Raw genomic sequence first — 19,639 nt, 5'->3', positions numbered from 1 at the left:
TAACTCTATTTTGATTTCAAAATCATTTATTCCAAAAAATACTTTATCTTTTAATGACTGGGCTTCCGTCGATTTACACAAACGTAGACAAACATTGTATAACTATATAAGTTAGAAGAGAGGCGATTTAATACAAGTGCAAAATTTAAAAATTATGTAAGGTTATATTCTAAAGAATTCAAGAACGATTGTAAATTAGCTAAGTCTCACAACATAAGTTTAAAGATTAAAAATAGCAATGACAAAATAAAAACAACTTGGAAAATTATAAATGAGGAGATCGATAAAACTAATAAGATAAATAATGAATTCAAATTAAGGATTGGAAACAGAAACATAAAAACAGATTCTGAAATTGCAGATACATTTGAAAAGTTTTTTACTGATATACCGGTCTCTACGACAAAATATTTAAATTCCTCACCTATACCTGCAATGAAACTGCTACAGAAAAACGTATCTTTATGTAATACAAACTTTAAATTTAAGCATGTTGATCGCATAGAGATTATTAAAATGTTTAGACTAATTAGCGTTAAGAAAACTTAAGATCTCTGGGGAATCTCTGTTAACGTAGTGAAATCTGTAATAGAAATTGTAGCCAAAGACGCTTGTAGCAAAGAAGCTTTTATTTTCAATAAGTGTGTAGATTGCGGTATATTCCAAAACCTAATGAAACAGAGCAAGATCACTCCTCTATTTAAGTCGGGAGATAAAGCTGACTCCACCAATTTTAGACCCATATCAGTACTACCAACCTTTAGGAAGATTTTCGAAAAAATTATGTTAACGCAATTAATTAACCATTTTTACAATAATAACCTCATGCATAATAAACAATATGGTTTTACTCAAGGCCTTTCAACCACAGATGCTGGTATCGAGTTAATAAGAAATATTTTGGATGCTTGGGAGGATTCATGTGATGCGTTAGGAGTGTTTTGTGATTTATCCAAGGCATTCGACTGCGTTCATCATGAAACCTTACTTCAAAAATTTCACCACTATGGTGTTAGGGATGTTTCACTAGATTTAATAAAATCATACTTGTGTAATAGGATTCAAAGAGTAGACGTTAATGGAAAAAGATCAACTGGCTCTATCATATCGATGGTTGTACCGCAGGGCTCAATCTTGGGTCCTTTTTTGTTCCTAGTTTACGTCAATGATTTACCATACCTTATTCAAAATAAACATGATATTATACTGTTTGCTGACGATACATCTTTGTTATTTAAAATAAAACGCCAGCAAAAAACTTTCTGTCAGGTTGACGACGACATTGCTGAAGTAGTAAATTGGTTTAATGTTAATAACTTACTTTCAAACGAAAGGAAAACAAAATGTGTAAGGTTTACACTTCCAAATAAAAAGCACCAACCAACACCTATAAAAATTAATAATGAAAAACTTGATGTAGTAGAAACGACAACATTCCCAGGCATTACATTAGACTTTAAGCTACAATGGGGTGCTCACATAAAAAACGTATGTAATCGACTTAGCTCTGCAGTATTTGCGATAAAAAAAATTAGACAGCTGACACATGTTGAAACGGCTAGACTTGTATATTTCAGCTACTTTCATAGTGTCATGTCTTACGGAATTATATTGTGTGGTAGGGCTGCAGATATTGAAAACATATTTGTGCTGCAGAAAAGAGCAATTCGAGCAGTCTATAAAATGCGTTCAAGGGATTCATTGAGAGAAAAGTTTAGTGAAATAAATATTATGACAGTACACTGCCAGTACATATACGAGAACCTCCTATACGCCCATAAAAATATTAGCCAATTTAAAAAGAATAGTGATGTACAGTGTCAATACTCGAAACAAACATAAACTCGCAATTCCATCTACTAGGCTCCGTAAAATTGCTAAATCTTTTAAAATGGATTGTGTTGCATTTTATAATAAACTCCCAAATGAAATTAAAATGTTACCTATTAAAAAATTTAAATGTATCGTAAAAAATAAATTAACATCTAAGGCCTATTATAGCGTGAAAGATTATTTGAATGATAAAGATAGTTGGAATTCTAAATTTTGTTAATGAATATTGTTATACTCATTTGAATGATATTGTAACTTTTGTACTTCATCCTGACTTGCACTAAATAACTTATAAAGTTTAACAGTGAATAAAGATTTTTTGAGTTTGACTATAGGGAAAAGTCTGATAACTATACATTTGTAAATAAATTAAAAGACAGTTCCTTATGTAAGGAACGGTGATTCAAATTTTGAATTAAGTAAACCGTGTCATGTGGGATATTGTATGAAAGAGCTTCATTGGCACAACCTTGATTTTGTTATGTATAACACTTAATGATAACTCATAATTTAACACACCACACGCTACATTTACATTTAACCCGCAAATGCAGACAAACAAGCTATAAAGGCTGAGAAAAAATATCAAATATAAAAAATAATAATAGTAGTTACTTAATCTTCGTGCTATCATTGCGAACGGTCACCTGTTTTGTGCGGTTACTCGTCGGTTACAATCGGAGTGCGTGTCTGACTCGTTGCCAGTGTTTCTCAAACTTTTGTAGCTTAGTACGTGCATTAATTAAATTTATTGCTATCATGGTTATGTGCGCGCGCTGTGGTTAAGACGCCAGGGATACTGTCCAATGTAGCTGTTGCTCCAAATTTTTGGACTTTCAATGCTCCGGAGTGACCGAAACGGGATATCGGAAACTTGGGGCAGATCGGCAAGCCACGTGGAAGTGTCTAGAATGCAAGTCATGCAAAATTACACCTTGTAGCCTAACTTCTTCTAAATTCTCAAGCTGGTCAAAGCGGATCTCCCAAACCGGTTACTCTTGAGCAGGTTATGGAAAAATTAAATATTATGAATTTAAAAATCGGCACTATATCTGAAACTGGTGCAGAAGTGAGTACTATCAAGGCAGAAATTTGTGATTTAAAAGACTTTGTTGGTCTTTACTTCGAGAGACTCAAGGCTCTGGAAGAAAAGGTTCAAGTGATTGAGCAGTCGACGCAAGACAATGTTAAGCAGCCAAAGGACAAGCTTTCCCATTTGGAGCATGAGCTGATTGAACAGGATCAATGGATGCGGCTTAAAAATGCTGAAATTAAAGGGGTGCCCATGAAGGACCGTGAAAATCTTTTTGAAGTACTCACAAAAATAGGAGCCAAGGTCCAACACTGCATCACCAAAAAAGACATTAACTTTCTTGCTCAAAGTATACTGATGCACCTAAACCAATAATTGTGTTTTTTGTAAATCGCTACATGAAAGAAGACTTTATTGCGGCAGCTCGAGCGTTCGGAAAATTACGACCAGTCGATATTGACTTAAGTGGATCTCATAATATCTTTATAAACGATCACCTGTGCAGTTGCTAACAAGATATTATTAAAAAAGGCCAAGGACATAAAAAACGAACAGCGCTTTCATTTGGGTAAAAAACGCCAAGATATTTGAATTGTATCAGCGGGTCCCTGATACAATTCCTGCTCTTCTTTTAACCAGTTGCGCTAGAGAACTTTCAGTCCCAGTCAGCATACTATTCCAACGTTCATTAAAAGAAGGTTTAGTCCCTCATATGTGGAAATCAGCCTATATCAACCCCATCCACAAAAAAGGTCCAAAAAACGTGGTTGAAAACTGTAGACCCATCTCTAAGCTATGCTTATTAGCGAAAGTTTTTGAACGAATCATTTTCGATCAATTATAAAATGAAATTAAGCACGTATTTATTCCACAGCAGCATGGTTTTCTCAGAGGTAGGTCTACAGTCTCCAATCGAGTCGTTTTTTGTGACTTTGTTACTGAAGCTATGGATAACGGTAATCAGGTTGACACGGTATACACTGACTTCAGTAAAGCTTTCGATCGCATTGACCACAATTTGTTATTAGCTAAACTATCTGCGTTAGGTATTCATGGGGATCCTTACCGTTGGTTCACGTCATATGTCCACAATAGATCCCAGTCAGTAGTTTTAAATTGGTATTCATCGACCTGGGTTGAAATTCCATCTGGAGTACCTCAAGGGTCTTTATTGGGGCCTCTTTTATTTGTAATATTTATAAACGACATCAACACTTGTTTTCATCATTCTAAATTTCTACTTTTTGCTGACGATATGAAGGTCTTCAAATCTATTGGTTCCACTAGCGATGCTTTTCATCTGCAAGAAGATCTTTTGAGACTTGACCAATATTGTGCTCTCAATAGATTGGACCTTAATGTTGCGTAATGCTTTTTATTAACTTTTACTCGCAAACAGGAACCCATTCAGTTTCACTATGAGATTAAAAGCCAAAATGTATCTCGTGTTAATACCATCAGAGATTTAGGTGTTACCTTTGATACAAAATTAACATTTAGTGAACATATTAATGATATTACTGAGAAAGCATACAAAGCATTAGGATTTGTTATCCGGTCATCTCAGGACTTCAAGCAAATGAAAACGTTGAAAGTTCTTTACTGTGCTTATGTGCGAACCCACTTAGAATACGCGTCTGAAATATGGAACCCTTGTTATGTCACATATATAAATAATATAGAAAAGATTCAGAAGAAATTGACTTGTTTCCTCTGTTATAAATTCAGAGTACCTAGAGTTGAATACCCTCAGCGCTATCAGAAATTTCATCTGTTACCACTACAGCTTAGAAGAGACTCGACTGATATTTGTATTGGTTTCTTGTAAAAATAGCCCAAAGTGTGGTGGATTGTCCTGAACTCCTCAGCATGATTGCGTTACGGACTCCAAATCGAACATTAAGAAAGCATGATTTACTTTACGTACCTACCAGTCATTCTCAATATAGAATAAACAGTTACATACTGCGCGTCACCAAACTGTTCAATATGTATAATTGTGATAGCCGATTTGATCTTTTTAGTGGTAGTATAAAAAGCATAAAAAGTGCGTTCGCAAATGATTTTACGAAATCAAAAAATGTATCATAAGTGTATCTTTATATCTGTATGTATAAGTATTTCTATTTTAAATCTATTGTTATAGTTAGACTAAGCAAATTTCTTTCTATATGTGGAAGCTTGTAATTGGCATTTAGAATTATGTTTACTTGACCGATTTGTAAATGTTGCTGTAAGCTCCCCAAATAAAATAAAAATAAAATAAGTTTTGACCTTTTAGTACTCGGTAAAACTTGAATGAGTTTATGTATGTACAAGAATTATTATATTTATATGTAATTTGTTAATTATACATAAAATAAATAAATTATTTGATTTATGACGAAGAAAAAAAATTTTCCTTTTTTTTACAAGTATAGGTACCTACCTAATAATATTATGTACGGAACCCTCGGAGTTGGACTCGCACTTGTCCGGTTTTTTGATGTCTGTATTATTCATATTATCTCAAAAATAAATTTATTTTCGTGATAGCAGAATTCTTAAAAACAAAAGCTTGACCCGATGATCGGGCAGTTATTGCTTGCCGTTTTTGGCAACGTTGTCATAATGTAGATACGCCATTAAATATAAATGTTTATTTACATTTGAAATACGTTACAATTTAAATTGTACACTTCATTCAATGTATTCGGCAAAATAATGAGCAATCATATAAACTAGGAACTTAATTGGTTATAAAATATCGTATGTAATTAATTCTAATTTCTGTGTAGGAGTCGGTGAGTCGAAAAAGTTCTAAAGAAACCATTAACTTCGTTATGTAGGGCCAAAATTGTTTTTAGTTCTAGTTAAAAAATAACATTTTATGATCTTTTCGGAAAAGATGAGCCTGGAGAGAAGGAACAAAAAAGCTCCTAGAAATTTGCAAAAAAAAAAATCAAACATCTATAGATATCCCAAAGGGTTAAATATTAAACTGTTCACCGAAGTGGAGAACAAACGAGGGTATGGGTGATGTAACACGAGATACTTATACACGCTTTATTGTTTTGCGTGCTTGTCGTTTGAAGTTCATTACGTAATTTGATATTTTTTTAAGAGTCTTTATCTTAGAATTAACCAGCGTATAGCCGACTTGACAGCCCAATAATGCTTGACCAATAGTTGTTAATTTGTCAATCAAAATCTGTTACAGTAACAATACATTCACTGTCCTTTTGTATCTTGCTGTGTCTTCATTAGAGAGGTTCGCCTCTCTCGCGCGCTTCTTCTTTCTTCGCGTTGGTCTATACGCTAGTGATTTGTGTCTATGGGTAGAACATAGTGACGTGTTCCATTGTGATCATTGCGTGGACTAAATTGAGAGACGAGTGCTGTTTCCTCTTGCTCTATTAATTTATTGCCACAATTTGCCTCGACAGTTAAATGGTTTGTGATGATTGAATGCTCGGGTCTCAAGCTGTTTGGTCCATTTGAGCCTTCCATTAACGCGAGATAAATATATCTTGGAGGGTTGGGAGTTTCTTATCAGTTCTTCTCCCCAAAGCCCCTTTATGAACTCATGTAGCTTCATGTCGTTTACTAAGTGTTGCAATATGTTATGGTATTGGCAATATGAAATAGAAAAGGTATATAATATATTATATTCTAATCCTAACTTTATTTATTGGAAAAGGGTAACACAAGAGGGGTTCGGGAAAGGTTTTGATAGAACTTAAAATCGAATATTCCTGGCCATGAACCCGACCAGTTCATTTTGTTTTTAAAGTCGCAATTTGATAGTGACGCACTGACTAAGGATCCTTCGACATTTGAACGTTCTATCATAAATTTTGAAATAAACCCGAATCGCACCAACGATTAAATGAAAAATGTACTTGACCATGGCCTTCGGTTATCCGTAAAAATTGTGTGTGAACAATAATGTTTAAGATTACGTTATTGTAAAAGAATAGCGTATTATATATTTACTACTTAGATCATTTATACATCTAGATAGACTGTGACAGCTGTGAAATTGTCGAGAAAAATTAAGGTTGACAGTTAACCTCTATCTTGAGCAATGCACACTAACACAAAGTGACATACAAATCGCGAGTGTAAGACCTAGCTTGTCACACACACTAGAGTATTAAACCTGGCCTGTTTTCATTGGTTGTCTAGCAGTAGGAGGCTCTAAATAAGACCACACGTCATGATTTAATCGACATCCTACTAATATTATAAATGTGAAAGTTTGTATGTCTGGATGTATGTTTGAACTTCTTTAACGCAAAATCTACTAAATAGATTGATGAAACTTTACAATAATATAGCTTACACACCAGAATAACGAATAGGCTATAATTTATAAAACTGTAGTGTGAATTATACAAAATCTAAAAGAAGTGTGATTGTTACTCATGAATACAACTAGCGCCATCTCTTATCAACTAGCAAGGAAAAGATCAATACAATTTATATATGGCGAAAGAACGTTTGCTGGGTCAGCTAATTTTTAATAAATCTTTAAAAATTTCGTATTACATATTTTGCTTAGCACATTTTCTGGGGTCTTGTTGTGGAGGCATATATATCGCCCAACAAAAGACTCGACTTAGCCGAGTAGTAGGTATAACAAGTTTATGTTTGTTCTTGTTGTTAACATTATGATAATTACAGTTGCTAGAAAATTATCAAAATTATATTGAGAGTATATAGTTTAAATACCTGTTTCTTTAAAATTTACGCTTTAATCTCTCGCCTCTTTAAGATCTGAATTCTTATGAACAACATTAAACATTTTACCTTCTTTGTTTCCAGGAGCCGTAGCATTAGCCTCAGCTCTCGAGGCCACACCGGGCGTGTAAACTCGACCACAAAAGACAGACTCATCCCCTCCATGGAGGCCATTCCCAGCTGCCTACGAACATATCTAATCGGCAATCGCTTCACAAAGAAAACCTTCCCCGGTCTGGTGCCCCACGTACAGTACCACCTCTGCAGATCCAGCACAAAGATGCTGTTGAAGATCGAGAACCAACTGTTGCAGCGTCACCGACAGCGGGAAACCACTGGCATCAAGAAGCTATACAATTCGTTCTTCGTTCTATTTTAACTGGTCTGTGCCGTTCAGTAACTCTAGTGTAAGTGCAGTATGGCTAGGATGTAATGGAATTTCTCGAGAGTGACAGGGACAATATTATGAATGAGAGTAGAAAAGAGGAGTACGCTTGGGAGTCCACTGTGAGGCTGTCGCTGGTCGGCACGGAAGACTTCGGGATGTTTCTGGAGGATCGCGAGGGCAGAAAGCGGAAGTGGCAGGAGGGCAGGATGCTGCGGAGGGATGAAGGGGAGGAGAGGGAGCAGAGGAAAGTGCCGCCAAAGAAAATTATGGGTGAGTTAGTTTTTATAATTAGGAAATTAATTATAGTTTAAACAACGGCTTTAATAAAATATTCACTTGAATCAGACTTCACAAGTATAGTATAAGAATCTGTATATGTCAGTTTTTTATTTATTTTAAAACTTTAGTAACTTTAGTATTGAATTCCCGACAAGAGAGAACTGAATCAAATTACTTGGAAATAAGGGTTCTTTAAATGGGTGGTATACCGATGGATTAAAGTCGGGAATTGACGTTGGCTGTAGAATCTTCGGAAAGTGCCTCAAATTTGGCAAATCTGTCAACTTGGGAAATCTTGCCTCCGTTTTCCAGTCGGAGGTATACGCCATAATAGAATGTGCGGAAACCATCCTTAATAAAGGCTACGCCGGCAAGTGTATTGATATCCACACAGATAGTCAGGCGGCTCTGTCCGCTATAGACTCAAACAGAACAGTCTCAAAACTTGTAGACAACTGCCAGACTATTACTGAATACTCTAACAGGCTATAAACAGAGTAACACTTCGATTGGGTATATTTCTTATAGTTTAACAGTATATGTCTTATAGGACAGACAGACATACATGACGTTTCTATAAGGCTTCCGTTTTTTGCCATTAGGCTACGGAACCCTAAAAAGATGGATTGTTGTCTTCGCAACGAGTGCAAATTTTGAAGTAAATCGGATGTCTGGAAGTGAATAAAATTCACGTAATCTTTCCAATACGCACCATAGATACATACAGGCTCAGGCACATGCGATTGTTGATTAACAGAAATATTTTCAAAAAATGCAAAATTAAAATGAGCTTTGTGTATAATGTGTATATTATGGGTTTTATCATATAATATCGCTACGCCTACGCTAATGATTGGTTATGTTAATTACGTTGCATATACAAAATAAAACGTAGTTAGTGTACTTAAAATAAGGTAGCTGCAATGTCAATTATTTTTCAACACACTTGCTCGTAAAGTGAGCCTTATTGCATCGTTGTTATTGCCATAAACCGAACTATAACACACAAGTGCATAATAGAATTATCCCTACAAAGTTAGTACCTAACTGCAAATTATAGAAGAGTAAACAGAACATTTTCAATTTAACCGGGAATGCAGTTTTTTTTGTAACAATAAAGAGGTTTAATGCATAAAAAAAAAGGCATAAAAAGGCATTTATTTTCTCAAAATTGATTCCTTTAGAATTCTTTTTGATGTCATTTCTTATACTACTAGATACTACTACCGCTTCGGAAACAAATGGCGCTCTGAGAGAGAAGAAGCGGCGCAAGAAACTCTCCAGCATTCTTTTTTTTTGCGCTCTTTTCAATAAAAGTATACAATATTGTACAGTTGCTATAAAATAATCACAATCTAGTCCCAGGCTGTCCGATCATTTAGATATTCAGCAGTGGAGTAATAGGATTTACGACAGAGCCATTTTTTTATAAAACATTTAAATTTATTTATAGACAATGCCTGAACAGTGGCTGGGACTTTATTGTAGAAGTGTATACATTTACCCTTAAAGCTATTATGTATCTTATGAAGCCTACTAGAATTAGTTACAAGCAATCCCTTATTTCTAGTGTTATAATAATGAAAATCACTATTAAGAGCAAAAAGGTGACGATTTTTGTGAACATATATTAAATTTTCATAAATGTACTGACAATAAACAGTCATAATATTTATTTCTTTAAATTTTTCTTTGAGAGACTGTCTATAACCAAGCTGATATATAGCACGAACAGCTCTCTTTTGCAGAGCAAACACTATATCAATGTCAGCAGCATGACCCCATAGTAATATACCGTACGTCATGATGCTGTGAAAATAACTAAAGTACACTAATCTAGCGGTCGCAATGTCGCTGAAAATCCATTTACATTTTTGGAATAAATAAATGTGTTCCTGATTATGACTAAAAAATATTTATTACTATCAAATTATTTATTATTCACAATAATTTGTTATAAAATATATTATATAATTAAAATTGTACTTTTGAAGTAGGCTGGATGGCCATATACCTTACATTTGGTGTGTGTAACAAAAAACTTGCGCGCCAGTTCCCATTATTTAGATATTCTGTAAAGATTTATGCAATTATACATGTTTGTTATTTTCTCGCGTATGTTGAACAAGTGCGTATGAAACTCGTGAACAACTTGCTGACTAGACACTCTGATTTACGCCCTCGCCAACGGCTCGTGCTGCAACCCACAGCCTCGTGTATAATGCGCAACTTGGCTCACTTGTATCATAATATTCTAATACGAGCCGACCTTTTTTTAGCACAAGTATTGATACACCTACAGCCACACATCTCTGTGCTACTAATGTAATGTTAAATGTTTGTTGATATAATTCACTTGGGAACGTGACTATCGTCTCATCATAGATTATGCTGACGCAGATATTCCAGTAGCGTTCTGGATATTGTGGTAATGATTTTGCCATGACTCATAATAATTCTTCTAAAACTAATCTCCTCTATGTTTTAATAAGTTTCATGTTTTAAATAAAAACCTCTCAGTTCGCTGCTACAGTGAGTTAGTTTACGCACGCTACGATCTACCCGTACTTGGTTATTGGGTACTAACCCAAATGACAGCAGAATGCGCTAGCATAAATAGCAAAGATATAATATTAGGATATATAACAGTGAATGGATAATGAGAAAAACTTTGAAATAACACAAAAGATATATAAATTAGAGCTGAAAAATAAATAAATAACAAAATAGAAGGATTGTAAAATATGTATTGTTTTGGAAACGAACACTGGAATAGAAAAAAGACTAGACGAGAGATGAAATTATCACATTGTGCGGGTAAAATTACTTGTAATATTTAGTCGCACATACACCAGAAATTTGGAAACTTGAACCAGAAAGTTGATAAATTGCATGTAGTATTAAATACCAATGAAAATTAACTAGTAAAAATGCAACGTTCAGAAAAATCCTTAATTTTTTTGGGGTCCCAGTAACCTAAAAATTCTATTTAGAACTTCGAAAAAAATCTTAGATATTGTTAATGACAGCATAAAACAAACACAAATCATTTGCAAATAACCACACCAACCATGACGTTCCACACAATGGCGAAACTCAAAACGGGAGTCGGAGGAGACAAATCGAAATCTTAACAAAAATTAAACACAAACTAAACAACAAATATACAAAAGCCACAATAAACTATAAATCGTTATTACTGACGCAAGGTCACTTGTAAACTAGAAACGAATTAAAAAATTAGAACACACAAAGCTGTAGAAAATATTAAATGGGACATGTTAGGTATCTGTGAAACATGACAAAAATTTATACTAATGAAGAAAAGGATAAAGAATATTTCCAACTGTTTTGTTATGGAAAAACAAAAGACAGAAACGGATTTATGGTTAAAAGTAAAACAAATATTCAGGTTGCACATTGGTATATCTGAAAGAGCGGCAATATTTCAGGTAGATATATATATACATGGAAAGGTGCACTCGATAGTGCAAGTATACGCACCCATTTCATGCGCAACCTATTATTGAACAAGAAACATTTTATAAAGATTTATTCATCATTATAGTGACTAGCAAAAGAAAATGGAGGAGGCTTGTTCGATTTTAAGAATGGACTGTAGATTATTTGGTAAGCGCAATAAAACAACCGTGAAAAAAGTAACAATGCATATACCACCTACCTTTACTGCTCCTCGCCACACAGCATCCACCGGTGCACGGCACTACAGGAACCCACGTGGTTCGAGGCTCGAGGGGCGGCCCAGAACGTCTCGGACGGCACCTTCTCGTACGGCGGTCGAAGCGGAAGAGAGCTTGTATAGGCTTTTCAGTTGCGGCCACACATACGTCACGCGATTGTCGCGACTAGCGCCACCGTTTGCTACCGGTTTCAACTTAGGGTTGAAGTACAGTAGCGATAGCTGGCACCTTAGCAAGTTCGATCTCCACAGTTGAAATTAATTGGCACTTTACCAAACAATATACAATGCAAAGAACGAACCAGGCTTTTACCGTTAAAGGCTGTTCTTCTATCGATAAAAATGACTAATTAAATACTTTTATTTAAGCTGTTCTTTGTTCCATACATGTAGATTTAAAAAATATTTATTTATTTAAATCTACATGTATGGAACAAATATATAAAGGTTCTGTGTTCTTGTTGAGATTGTTATATACCACAAAATAGGGAACAAATTATTTATTTATTGGTAATCAACTAAATTAACAATAATTTGTTCAACTGCCTCTTGTGCCTCTGAGGGTTTGCGTGTGTACGGTATGTATTTTTCTGTAATACCGGATAATATTTTTCAAATCGATGTTATTTGTATTATTTTGGTTACAGCGTATAATTAATTATTAAAGTAGATTTTTTAATAAGACCAGTTTATGAAGCTTCTTATTGTTATTACGTAGGCATAAAATGTACTGAAAGCATCTGTATTTTACTCTTTGGTGATAATAGATAATGATATGTCATAATATAGATGTAAAGCAGTAGTTTAATGCGGCGCGGTAAGACATAGACACGCGTCTGTTATTCGCGAGTGTGTTAGTGGCTGGATTGCAGTACCTTTTAGAGGATTTATATAATTTAAACTTTCGGATAGTCTTTCATCTTTGCGATTTGAATAGTAGCTCAAAGCGACGCTAAAGATGTGCTAATTATTGCAGTATGTCAAAGATTAGGTGTATTTTTCGTGTAATATATTCTTGAAGTGAAAACTTCTTCAGAGGCGCTGAGTACCTTATTTTGTTGATATTGAATGAGACAGAGCTGTCACGCTCGGCTATGTAACAGTGGTTTGGGTAAAGTCGGTTCTAGTGGACTAAAGGAGCGTGATCAGTTAAAAAAATGTTACTAGAATAATTTATTAATCTATATAAAGAGCAATGACAGAGTAGACATTAGATGCAGACATTTAGTATTTGTGCAACTTTATAGCGTCCACACCGACGACATCCCGGTGGAACTACTGAACTCTATAAGTGGCTCTCCTGAAAGTAAAAAATCCGCGTGCAACGCAGAGCTGCTCGAATTGTCGGAGAACCAGTGTTATGAGAACAGCTAGATCACTTGGCGTTGCGTAGAGAAGTCGCTTCATTGTGTCTTCTACCGCATTTATCACGTCCAAAGAGCTGTTTCACCTGATTCCTGCCGCCGTATCCCACCACGACATGCCACAAATTAGGTTATCATACCTACCATCTGGATGTGTGGCGTTCCTCCACGTGCGGTTTTCAATAAACTTTCTTCCACCTACAACCAAGTGTAGAATGTGCTACCATGTGCATTGTTTCCGGGACGATACGTCATGAGCACCTTCAAAAAAAGCGGGTACACCTTCCTTAAAGGCCGGCAACGCTCCTGTGATTCCTCTGCTGTTGCAAGAGAATGTGGGTGGCGGTGATCACTTACCATCAGGGGACCCGTTCGCTCCTTTGTCCTCCTTTTTCACAAAAACAATCACTATGCATGTAGTTCAAGGAAATTACACTTATGAATGTCAATAGTTTTCTTTTCTTTTTACATTTTTCTATTTCGCTCCTTTGCACAGGATGCCGGCTAGATTATGGGTACCACAACGGCGCCTCTTTCTGCTGTGAAGCACTAAAGTGTAAGCATTACTGTGTTTCGGTCTGAAGGGCGCCGTAGCTAGTGAGATTATTGGGCAAATGAGACAACATTTTGTCTCAAGGTGACGAGCGCAGTTATAGTGCCGCCTAGAATTTTTGGGTTTTTCAAGAATCCTGCGTGGCACTGCATTGTAATGGGCAGGACATATCAATTACTATCAGCTGAACGTAGTTTTCGTCTCGGCGCTTATTATCATAAAAAAAAATATATCTCAAGCAGTAGGTATCTGAGTAGTTAATCATAAAACACGTATTATGAGGATGTCTATTGGTTGCCCTCACCACTTGCCATCACTTGAGCTTGTTGCCCGTTTGCCCTCTCTATAAAAAAAATATATGCAAAGGAATATTTGTCATGAAATTGATTTTCGAACACAATAGGTTAATTATAGTGCGCGTGTCGCTAAACGCATTAAAATTAAATTAAGTATATCTTGATTTAAAAAATAATACGGCTTCGCTGAAACTACAGGTGTCTGTTCACCAAGTGAGCGGGGACAATACTTCTAGTCGTACTACAGACTTGCGCTTTATCAGCCGCCAACATTTTGAAGTCCCATCGTATGACTTTAGCCCAATATTCAGCAACAGTTTTATATATGTCTTTATGACAATAGGGGACAAAACGGGCAGGACGTTCAGCTGATGGTAATTGTGTGTAAAAGCAGCGCCGCTCAGGATTCTTGATAAATCCAAAAATTCTGAGTGGCACTACAATTGCCCTCCTCGAGACATAAGATGTTAAGTATCGTATGCCTAGTAATTTCACTAGCTACGGCGCCCTTCTGACCGAAACACAGTAATGATTACATATAACTGCTTAACGGCAGAAATAGGCGCCTTTGTGGGGTACCCATAATCTAGCCGGCATCCTGTGTAAAGGAGCCTCTTACTGGTTTATATTAATGTCATATTTTAGAAGTTTTTGTTAAAATAAATTTGATGCATTATATGCAATACAAGGAAGCTGGTCATATAAGTCAATATAAGCTATTTATATGTATATAACATGTTTTCCAATATACACTGGCCTGCAAAAGTAAGTATCACACTTTTCAAATTAAATTTTTTTCTTAACTATAAAAGGTAGAAATTTAAGATTAAAAACGTTTTGTTGCAAATTTTATAGGCTTTAATTCTTAGAAACTAAAATTATACATTAGTAACATTTTTAACTTAAAAAAGATAAAACAATGAATATTGACATTTTTAGTTTAGTGTAAAAAAATTCAACTAAAATGTATTACATGTTATTTAATTTTTAATAACTGGTATTGCCTCCTCGAGCTCTGATTACAGCTTCGAGCCGGTTTGGCATACTGAACACTAGGTTTCGGAGCCGATGTTGGGGAATATCCTCCCATTCTTCTACCAGGGCCTGCTTTAGTGCCCTGAGGGTAGTAGGTGGTGGTCTGCGATTTCTGACTAGCCTCCCAAGCTCATCCCAGGCGTGTTCAATCGGGTTGAGATCAGGACTTCTTGATAGCCAAGCCATCACGCTGATACCTCCTGAATATACCTACACTTTTACGATATGAGCCGTGTGTGGCCGGGCATTATCATGCATCAGCATCGATCCATCACCCTGACCCTGATACGGCCCTGCATACTCATTGAGAATCTCTTGAGCATATCTTTGCCCAGTGAGGGTGCCATTTTCTATGGCTACTAGCTCTGTGCGACCTTCTGAAGATATGCCAGCCCATACATGCACACTGCCTCCACCGTATTGGACTCTTTCTGAGATGCAGGCTTGAAGGTATCGCTCACCAGGTCGCCTGTAAACACTTCGCCTTCCATCAGAAGCGTAAAGGGAGAATCGAGACTCATCTGCAAACAAAATTCTAGACCATTCTTCTTCATCCCACTGCATGTGTTCACGGGCGTATCGCAGTCTCGCTACTCGATGCTGTCTCTCGAGTTTTGGGCCACTCGCTGGTCTTCGGGGATTCAAATTTGCTTCAGCAAGTCTTCTTCTCACTGTACTGTCACTAATGTAGTCGCTCCGGGTCTGAAGTAGCTGTTGCTGGACTTCAACTGCATTTTGGTGGCGATTTCTTAACACAGTGGAAATAATATAACGATCTTCTCGGGCACTGGTACACCTGGGTCTGCCATTAGAAGGTCTCCTCAGATGGTGTCCAGTCTCTTCGTACCTTCGCTTTACCTTCTGGACCGTTCGTACCGTCACACCCACCATTCTTGCAGTGCGACGCATACTGATGCCTAGTTCCAGAAAAGCCATGATCCTAGCATATTCTTCAACTGAAAGAGGCATGATAAATAAATGTTATGTGCTTTTTAGCATAAATTTTTAAAACAAGACCCATCGATCTTGAAAAAAATTTAAAACAGAAAGAAAAATGTGAATGGTAAAATTGTAATTCGGAAACGTCCACTTTGAAAAAAGAATGGTTTTGTTTTTGAAGTTTTTTTTCAGCCAATTCTTAAAAGAAGGTTACCGACTATAAAGTTTTTATGTACAAAATTAAATTCTCTTTGGAGTCCTTTTTATTTCGAAAGTATATCTTGTTAACTTAAAACGTTATCCCAATTTTAAAAGTGTGATACTTACTTTTGAAGGCCAGTGTATTATATTCTAGGAATTAGGATCAAAAGGGGTTGTTAGTACAAAATTTAATACCTACCAAAATTCAAAAATAAGCGAATATCTAAATAATTAACTGAAAAAATAAATACAATAATGTTACAAAAATATTAAAATCTTCAGCTTCTAAGAATAATTTTACAACGACAAATTCATATTCGAAAAAAATTTTGCAGAGTTACGCCACTCGTTACTCGTCAACGGCAGAAGCAGAATTGTGTTGATGTCTTTTTTTTTGCGCTCAAACAAAGGTAAAGGGCTACCCTACGGGATAACGTCGGGACGGAGGTGGTGAATGTTCATGCATATCAACGCAGCCTAAGTCTGCGTTGGTTATGTGGGACTCACGTAAAACCTAGGTGCCTACCCACTAAACACCACCTGAGGTTGGCTTTGGGCAGGTGCCTTCATCGATGGCGACCTTCTCTTGGGGAGAGAGAGGCGCAAGCGGCACTCCCTATGGAGTATCCGCTGAGATAAGTGTGTTGATGTCAAGGAGACATAGCTTTTTATAGACATCTTCACTCTCTTCTCTTGTCACTTTCTACAATATATATTGTTGGTAACCATGGATCACAATGGTCGGTTCCTTTTTTTTTGTGTGATAATCGTAAGTTTCTTTAACTATAGGTCAAAGTAATCATACAAGAATATCTCAATAGGCAAGGAAAATTGCTATCGTAAATCATCTTTTCTTAAATACAAAACGATTGACGACGCGGATGGCGCAGTGCAGCTAATTTAACTCGGACAGCGACCAGTCTCGGTGGCGTACAGCGTGGCACTCAATAGTTTGGTCTTCCCAAGATTGCTTAGCGGTCTTGTAGATCATGTGTATGTGTGCGTGCGTCGATTAGAGCTCTCTATAATGAAGTTAAAGTACTGTTCTATTACTGTATTCTGATATTGTCACAGATTACGCTACTTGTGATATAAGTGTGTTAGTGCGGCTTTTAGTGTAATGATTAGCCACGGCGGCAATTTTATCTTGGTGGAAATCGAACCTAAATACAATGTAACATATTAAAGTATTATAATATTATTATTGGTATTTGGATAACATACTGTTTGAAGACAACATCTTTATCGGTCTCCACACGCCGTGATACTTACGTTTTTATTAAGCGTTACATAATTATAATGAGCTGTAGATATACGAGTGACCTAAATGCCTAATCAGACTTGATTCTCCAATAAAATAATAAATGATACTTTCATTAGTTCATCCATATTTACTACAATTGTGATATTATTATTGGATATCGAGATTTGATGAAATAAGCGTCGATTAAAGTCAGTAGACAATTATTATAGGTCGGGGAGAAGTTTTTCACATATTATAGTTTTGACTGGCTGCTTTTCATGACATTAAAGAGGTAACATTAAAAAAAAGAAACAATTTGTAAAATGTTCTTTCCATCTCTTTTTTATTTGTTATTATTTCTGTCATGATGAAAAATGCAAAAATTGAAAAAGGAAACTATCCAAAGGAAGCCGCGTAAGAATTGGGAAATTTTCGACCTAAAATGCTGCATCACTTACAATGGCACAAAGTTGGTGCGTTTTCGATCCGGGAATTTTTCTTTGTAAAGACGAAATGAAACCGAACTGTTTTTGAAGAGATTGATAACTGGTGGGTATGAAAAGTGGATCATGTACGACAAAAATGTTCGAAAAGATCGTAGTCAAAGATCGTTCAAGCTTCACAGACAGTGGCAAAACCGCCACCGCCTGCGGTAGATAAAACCGAGTGGGTATGCGGTAATATTACTGATCAGACTCAAGCGGATGTCACTATCCTTGTGGATAGAATTCCGCGTGGTTATAGAGTTTCGCTCACGAAGGTGAGAAGTTTTCGCCAGATAGTAATTTCTGTGGCGTTCTCGTCTAGGGGAATCTATTTTGCTCAAAAGTGGAACAATGGCAATGCGGTACTATGGCACCAACTATTCCGCACCACCCACGGAACTTGATACTAAATACCTGAGAGAAACCCGCGCGGTATGCACTTCTACCCGCAGTGGCAGTAAATACCGCTCATGTTTGAATTGGCCTTAGCTCGAGTAAGCTTTGTGTATGGTGGGTTTGGAAGGGCATTGTATATTTTGAAATAAGTAATAAAGCCCTGACCTTTCTTCAACTTCAGAGTTCCTGCTGTTTCGGTCTATTCAGAATTCTTTAGGCAGTGTCGAGTTAAAGTTAACTAACTATGTGAAGTAGATTTGGCAGTCCTCTCTGAGAGGTTTTTTCCAAAAAAATAAAGTGGCTTTTGATATAGAATGCGAAGAAAATACCATTGGTAATATTTCAATGCTAGTGCTACTATCTGTTGCTTTAATAAATTTAGCAAACAGTTTTACCCACAAGAGTAAATATATTCTGTCAAAGATTAGAATTATTTGCTGTAGATGAGTGTATTGATTCTTAAGATAAAGGCGGCACACTTTCTACCTAATAATTTGTATAAAAATAAAATACAAGTATTTGTTTTAGAGATACAAGCTTAGACTCTTTTATTTTAAATAACTTGAATAGCTATATTAAGCACTTCATATATTCCATCTGAAGTTAGAGTCGTTAAATTATTAATTTGCCGAATTAAATTACGCCGTTGGGGGTTTTGTGAAAATCATGTATAATTTAGATTTGTTCCAGAAAGAACATATAAAAACAGAAATATAAATAATTTTTATTGACAATTTGACTATTTTTCCATTTTTTGTATATAAGAATTGATGAACGGAAAAATAATACGCATGGAGTGGAGGCGAAATTTTGAGTCACAGAGCGTGCAGATGCTACAAGTTGAAATTATTGGTTCTCTACAATTCAGAGGTACAAAACTACAAGCGCAAACCGATTGCCGCATCTGTTTTTTCCATAATCACCTGTAGTCACGTGCAATTATCTTATGTGACGTAAAATAAATATTCGGTAACGCGTAAATTAACGCTAAATAGATATTTATGTAACTTTTGCTAAAATATTTGTGGCTATCTATTTATAAACATACTTGGATAAAATTGCAATATTGAAACCATATACTGTTATAAAATTTCTTCAATTTCGGCTTATTTATAAAACTGATTTTAATATAAATATTCTTCGCGGACTTCTACAAGCAGAATATTTTTCTT

At 35.9% G+C, this 19,639-nt stretch overlaps 2 protein-coding genes across 5 annotated transcripts in view; both read left to right on the top strand.

Moving 5' to 3' along the window:
- LOC126975111 (uncharacterized) overlaps positions 1-7,967 on the top strand; it is a 43,294-nt gene extending 35,327 nt beyond the window's left edge. For both annotated transcript variants that reach the window (XM_050822937.1, XM_050822938.1), the window contains one exon: positions 7,673-7,967. In XM_050822937.1, the coding sequence (XP_050678894.1) occupies positions 7,752-7,967 (216 nt within the window). In that variant the 5' untranslated portion in view covers positions 7,673-7,751. The remainder of the gene's footprint in view (positions 1-7,672) is intronic.
- A 53-nt stretch (positions 7,968-8,020) lies between these two features.
- Positions 8,021-19,639, top strand: part of LOC126975053 (transcription factor CP2) — a 57,792-nt gene continuing 46,173 nt past the window's right edge. For all 3 annotated transcript variants that reach the window (XM_050822852.1, XM_050822850.1, XM_050822851.1), the window contains exon 1: positions 8,021-8,246. In XM_050822852.1, the coding sequence (XP_050678809.1) occupies positions 8,021-8,246 (226 nt within the window). The remainder of the gene's footprint in view (positions 8,247-19,639) is intronic.

Source organism: Leptidea sinapis, chromosome 34 (assembly GCF_905404315.1).
Source record: "Leptidea sinapis chromosome 34, ilLepSina1.1, whole genome shotgun sequence".
NCBI classification, from domain to species: domain Eukaryota; kingdom Metazoa; phylum Arthropoda; class Insecta; order Lepidoptera; family Pieridae; genus Leptidea; species Leptidea sinapis.
Note: the sequence above shows the minus strand (reverse complement) of the source record. Positions and strands in the feature narration are given on the sequence as shown.